The sequence below is a fragment of the Populus trichocarpa genome, chromosome 6, assembly GCF_000002775.5.
Source record: "Populus trichocarpa isolate Nisqually-1 chromosome 6, P.trichocarpa_v4.1, whole genome shotgun sequence".
Lineage (NCBI taxonomy): Eukaryota > Viridiplantae > Streptophyta > Magnoliopsida > Malpighiales > Salicaceae > Populus > Populus trichocarpa.
This window is the reverse complement of record NC_037290.2, coordinates 4763602-4769382: the sequence shown is the minus strand read 5'-3', so window position 1 is coordinate 4769382 and position 5781 is coordinate 4763602. Positions and strand designations below refer to the sequence as shown.

Here is a 5781-nt window from a genome sequence, read left to right as displayed (position 1 = left end):
TATTTAAAACACAGATCTAACCACATCATCAAACCGGCGTTTAGGCCACGTTACCCACTCCCTCGTCTCCACATATCCCTTGCGTATGTCTTTCCTTTGCCCAAACTTATTTGCCTATGTAAATTCATCCAGGTCTGCACTTCTACCCTCTTAGTTTACAATTACTCAATGTTAACTCCCTAATATTCGAAAAATTGTAAATCTCCCCCTTTTCTTATCACTTTGGAATAATTACAGGAAAAATGACTATGTTATTAATTTCATTTCTCATTATTTTACTCTCATAATTTCCTCTTAATATCACATCAATATTTTGTTTTCTATTCCTCATCCTTAATCATATCATCAAGATTAATTTCGAGTTTGACTTTAAAGAATTCTTTTAGATTATAATTTTTTTTTCCTTATATATCCATGGTAAAAAATAATATCTCATAATAAAATTAAATACCTTAAGAAAAAAAACTCAAAAGTTAACTTCAAAGTTATTTAATGACAAGAACAATGCCTTTAGGAAGGTAGAACGGTAAAATTATGAAATTCAAAATATAAGGGTAGAAATAGAACAGTTATGAACCTACAGGGGTAACAATGAAGTTTACCCTTTCCTCTTTTTTTTTTTTTTTTTTTTTTTTTTATAAACTAACCCAAAAAACACGTCACCTTCCACCTTTGGCTTTCGCCATGAAATATGAAGCAGCAGTAATGAAAAGACAAACAGATGCAGATTAGGTAGATTAAAGAAGAGAAACCCTAATTACCATCGAATCCCCAAAATCGATCAATCAAACCCTCAATAAAAAAATTAGAGATCGGAATCAATCGAATTCATCGAAACCGGTCTCAATTTTGAGGATTTGATTGAAATTTGGTGCTGTATAAACAAGAAATCAGTGGTTGGAGTAGATAGATAGATATATAGAGAGAGAGAAGGAGAGATTTTTTTTTTTAGTTTTGATTAGGAGGAAAGAACACTATGTCTGCAATAGTGTGCGGGAAGAGATCTTTCTTTGAAGAATTGACAGTTACTAGCCCGCCTGTGTCAAAAAGAATCCGTTGTTCTTCTTCTTCTCCTGTTCGTTTCTCTCCTCCCAGATCGAATACCATTGCTTCCAACCCGGCCTCCTTTAATTTCTCTTCTTCTTCTTCCTCTTCTTCGGCTTTTGTCGAACAGCTCGCCGCCATTTTCCCTGATATGGACAAGCAGGTTTGCTCCTTTTGTTTTATTACAAAACACAAAATGATTGATTAATTTTTTATTGCTGATTGAATCTTTGTAATTTAATAGTTGATTGGTTGGGTTTTTGTTTAATTTGGATTGTGAATCCATCTAATTAAAGTGTTTGGGAGATTGGAAATGATAATCAATCAATTCTTCTAATAGCGGGACATGAGAAAGTGTTTGTTTTTATGGTTTTGTGGATCCATCTGATTAAACCGTTTTTATACTGTAATTGATGATAGAAAGTTCTGGGAATTTATAAACAATTGATTTTGATTGTTGTTTTTGTTATGGTCTGTTAAAATGGTTGGTCTTGTTTGGAGTGAGTTGTGAATGAAGGTGGATGTGTACCCGTATCAGTTTCCGATTAAAATGAGCTTGTTTTGTGGCTGATTTACTGGTGTTTTAATCAAAATGAAAGCAATTTTCTTTGGATGTTATTTGTTTATATTAATAACAGTAATGCTTAATTGTCGATGATATACTGTATGTAATTTGTTCTACTATTTTCCGTGTGAGAGGGTCATTTTTTTTTTAGAAATCAGATGGTTCGGCTGTAATGATTGCTTATTGGATTTCAGTGATACATCTGTTATGGGTATTTTGTTGACTTTTTTCTTACTCTTTATCATTCTAGCTTCTTGAGAAAGCGCTTGAAGAATGTGGCGACGATTTGGATTTAGCTATCAGAAGTTTGAATGAGCTTCGTTTAGCATCTGTTGAAAATTTCAGCGCAGCTGCAGTTAAGTCTGATGTAATGGACAAGGCTAATGTTCCACCACAAGGTACACGTGGGAAACTTTTTGGTATAAAATATTTCGTGAAAGTTTTGAGCTTGCCTTGGATTGGCTGAGAGGATTTTGCTACATGTTTGGAACATAATGATGGCAATCCTAAGACGATAGCTTTACTCTATGATTTTGCATCTAGGTGCATCCCCTGCAGACTCTTTTAGTTTCTTTTTCTACAGAAACCAGTATTGATGGAGATTTATAAAATGCTACCAGTTCAAAGTCATGTGGCGGACCTGTATGCTTAGGACTAGTTGGATGCATTGATAATGTTGAACTGCTATTCAGAGATTATGGAACAAGGTGCAGATAGTTTATTGACTATGGCTTTAATCAACATGTTTGATTAATCAACTGGTTGCACATTAACCCATGTTCAGTTGTTGAATATGGAATACTTGCCAAACTAATTAACTGAGAGAGTGATCATTAAATTTGACATAGAAAAAAGCTAAGGAGAATGATGTGTCGATGTTTATAGAGGAAATGGTCTGTGGTATCACAGATCTTTAGTCTAATCATAACAGTCAGAGAGGAGGGGTGTCGACAGAGGGGGAGGGAGTGAAAATAAAAACAAGAAGTTGACTATATGAAGGCTGCAAGAGTTGGTCCCTTAACTCATTATGAGTTGAAAGGAATGAGTTGATGGAGCTGTAGCATGACTTGTGACAAACAAGAGGTGGTCTCTTGATTCTTTAGAGAATTAAGCTACAACAAATTGTTTTGTTAGTTAGAATTTTGGAAAATTAACACTACTAATAACTGGCTGCATATTAGCTGGCCATGAAGCCTTATCTCCTTATATACATGTCATGTTTTAATAGCAGGGAAAGATCGTCTCATTTTCCAGTGGATTTATAGTATGTGTCTGACTTTTTGCTATTTGTGGTGAATCTTGGGTGCTTTGGAATACCATGGAGAACTTGTAGTTGATTTCTTTTCACTTTGATGGGATGGAAGACTGCAAGATCTTATGGAGATATTCTGTGTTTGTCATTGTTTTGGACCATTCAGCGGAGAGAAATTTAAGAATCTTCAAGGATCCTTGCAATTTGAGGCAGTTTTTTCATTGTTGCTCAGTGTTTAAGCATCTTTATGGTGAAATTCTCCAGAGGATTCTGAAGGAGTTTCATTAGCTAACATGCAGAATGAATAGAGTGCTTCTTGTATTGATATTTTTTGCTTCCTTTTTCATCTTGTATATTCTCCTAGTTATACTGTATATTTTTCTCCTTTTGCATTCTTATTCTCCTAGGTATCTGTATATCCTTCTTTTGATCATCAGAAGAATAAAGCCCATGCAAGAAAATCTATGTGATCAAAGGGAATGAACATCTGTTTTCATAACAGAACAAACTGCATGTAGCATATTAAATCGTTGGAAATTTCTTCAAATAGACTTCTCTTGAATCGTTGTTGACATCCATTTGTAATTAGAAGGAAAGCTAAGGTGGTGGATTTAAATGTCCTTTATTTTGATCAAACAAAGATTAGCAGTCACCTAGTCATGGTTATCATTTTCATCCTGAGCACACATGTATTATACAATGACTTTCCTCTTCATGCTTGTCTGGGTCACATCAATCCTGTGAATAACCAATTGAATGAAACATTATAAGCATGTGAACCACTGTTCCAATTCAGAAAGATAAAAGTAAAATAATAATTTTTACTTTATGGATCAAGAATCTGGACCTTGGGATGTTGGTCTTTTTTTGGCGTTGATGGTGTCTTGATGGAAAGCAATATTTTGTTGTAGGGTTGGCACCGACAGATGCTGAGGCTCCTACTGAAGATCCATCAGCATCAGCACTCCTATCAATGGATGGTATGGAGTGGGTAGAGCTCTTTGTTAGAGAAATGATGAGTGCCTCCAATATTGATGATGCCAGAGCACGTGCTTCAAGAGCACTAGAAGCTCTTGAGAAGTCCATTTGTACGCGTGCAGGAGCAGAGGCAGCCAAAAGCTTTCACCAGGTGTTTTATTGCTTCTATCAGTGTTTTCTTTCTGTATTCCCTGCCTGTGTTCAGCGACTTCTATAGATGAGATATTCTTGTTGGGTTTGTTTTGAGAGTTTTTTCTGCTCGTCTTCCATTGCATTAGGAAAACATGATGTTGAAGGAACAAATGCAAGCATTGATTCAGGAAAATACAATTCTCAAGCGGGCTGTATCTATTCAGCATGAGCGTCAAAAAGAGTTTGAAGAAAGTAGCCAGGAGTTGCAGCAGCTGAAGCAATTGGTGTCCCAATACCAGGACCAGTTGAGAACCTTGGAGGTTGAGCTCATTAACCGATGAAATATTTGCATGATTTAGCATTTTGGTGGAATTTTCACACTTCTTCCCTTTCCATGTTAATTAACCGATGAAATATTTGCATGATTTAGCATTTTGGTGGAATTTTCGCACTTCCCTTTCCATGTTAACAACAGAGCTATCTGTGATGATATTCTGTGCTACTGCCCTCGTTTTAAAAAAATTCCATTGCTGCTTTCCAATTTTCTGACCTTTTTTTTATGTAATGCTCTGCCAGGTAAACAACTATGCATTGACGTTGCATCTGAAGCAGGCTCAACAAAGCAGCTCCATCCCAGGACGTTTCCACCCTGATGTCTTCTAATAAACTTCTATGGCTCTATGGATAAAATATAAGCAAGTAGGCCTGGATCTCAAGGCAGTCCTAGTATGAGCTATCATATGGAGCTTGACTGCACGTTTTTTTTTCTTTACATGTCCAAAGGGTACGCCATGATCAAAAGACAAATGTAGCTTGAAAGTCATGGAGTTATCCGTCCTTGGAATGAATTATGTCAGGCAGAAATGCTTGTGGTTTTATATTGCATGACCAGATTTATCAATAATAATTTTTATATATATGATCGGTATTGATTTGCACCTATGAGACAGGGCATTTGCAGGGCGGCTGAATGACATTATATTTTCTCTTATATGGCACCCCTACCGGCATCAATCGACGCCACAACAATGTTTATTTGAGAGAGAAAAAATTGTGATTGGCCTTTGCAGGGCGGAAGGGCGGCTGCCATGCAAATCGACCATTACAATGCGAAGAAACTTATAATTCATTGTCCATGTAGAATCTTCTTCTGATGTGATTGGGTAATTTGGTTAGGTGAGTCTTGGATTCCCAGTAGATGAAAGTTTATCCTTGGGAGCTACTCAGCCCTTCTATGAAGTTGATATGACGCTTTCTGTTCCCAGCCTAGAGGTAAAGCGAGCTATGTTCTATCATAAATTCATAGATAGCTCCGGTGCATCTGGAACCGGCTCGGTAATCAACCTAGAAAGCAAACAGCTTCTTCCTTATCAGAACCAAGGAACCGTTTATGTTAGCTAAGATTTCTTATCCCAAATTCCTGATATATGGAGAGATTTCTTAGATGCAACTTAACATCTAGGAACATATGGTTTTGTAACTATACAGAATGCCAGCAATAATTTTTGGAAATTTCTACTTGTTCCCAAAAGTTACGAATCGGTTTTCATCACTTTTGGCATTTACTTTTAGAGTCTCGTGTTAAAGGGCAACGGCTAGAACCTCTTTATTAGCAGCCATCCTGCGTAGGAATGCTTTAATAGTTGTCCAAAAAAGAAAAGAGAAAAGAGGCTGAAAGTCTCGTATTAAATGGTTGAATTAGGAAAGAAGTTAAGAGTGCTTTTTCCAGTGGGTTCCATGCTTATTCATGCCACCACAATAAGCACCCAGCAACTTCAGCTTTGGCGCCTTTGTGGAATTGGGACTTCTG

At 36.6% G+C, this 5781-nt stretch overlaps 1 protein-coding gene across 1 annotated transcript; it reads left to right on the top strand.

Annotated features, from left to right (window-relative positions):
- Positions 1-673: 673 nt before the first annotated feature.
- LOC7474679 (uncharacterized) lies at positions 674-4890 on the top strand. The gene is made up of 5 exons (XM_006381054.3): positions 674-1207; positions 1860-2007; positions 3773-3990; positions 4118-4291; positions 4548-4890. The coding sequence occupies exons 1-5, from the start codon at positions 977-979 to the stop codon at positions 4632-4634; spliced, it is 858 nt and encodes a 285-aa protein (XP_006381116.1). The 5' UTR covers positions 674-976; the 3' UTR covers positions 4635-4890.
- The last annotated feature ends 891 nt before the right edge of the window (positions 4891-5781 follow it).

What these genes read in the sequence shown, in the direction of transcription:
- LOC7474679 (XM_006381054.3), top strand. Translation starts at nt 977, where the DNA reads ATGTCTGCAATAGTGTGCGGGAAGAGATCTTTCTTTGAAGAATTGACA. An exon ending in TCCCTGATATGGACAAGCAG is followed by an intron (nt 1,208 to 1,859) that starts GTTTGCTCCTTT and finishes TTATCATTCTAG; the next exon opens with CTTCTTGAGAAAGCGCTTGA. An exon ending in CAGCCAAAAGCTTTCACCAG is followed by an intron (nt 3,991 to 4,117) that starts GTGTTTTATTGC and finishes CCATTGCATTAG; the next exon opens with GAAAACATGATGTTGAAGGA.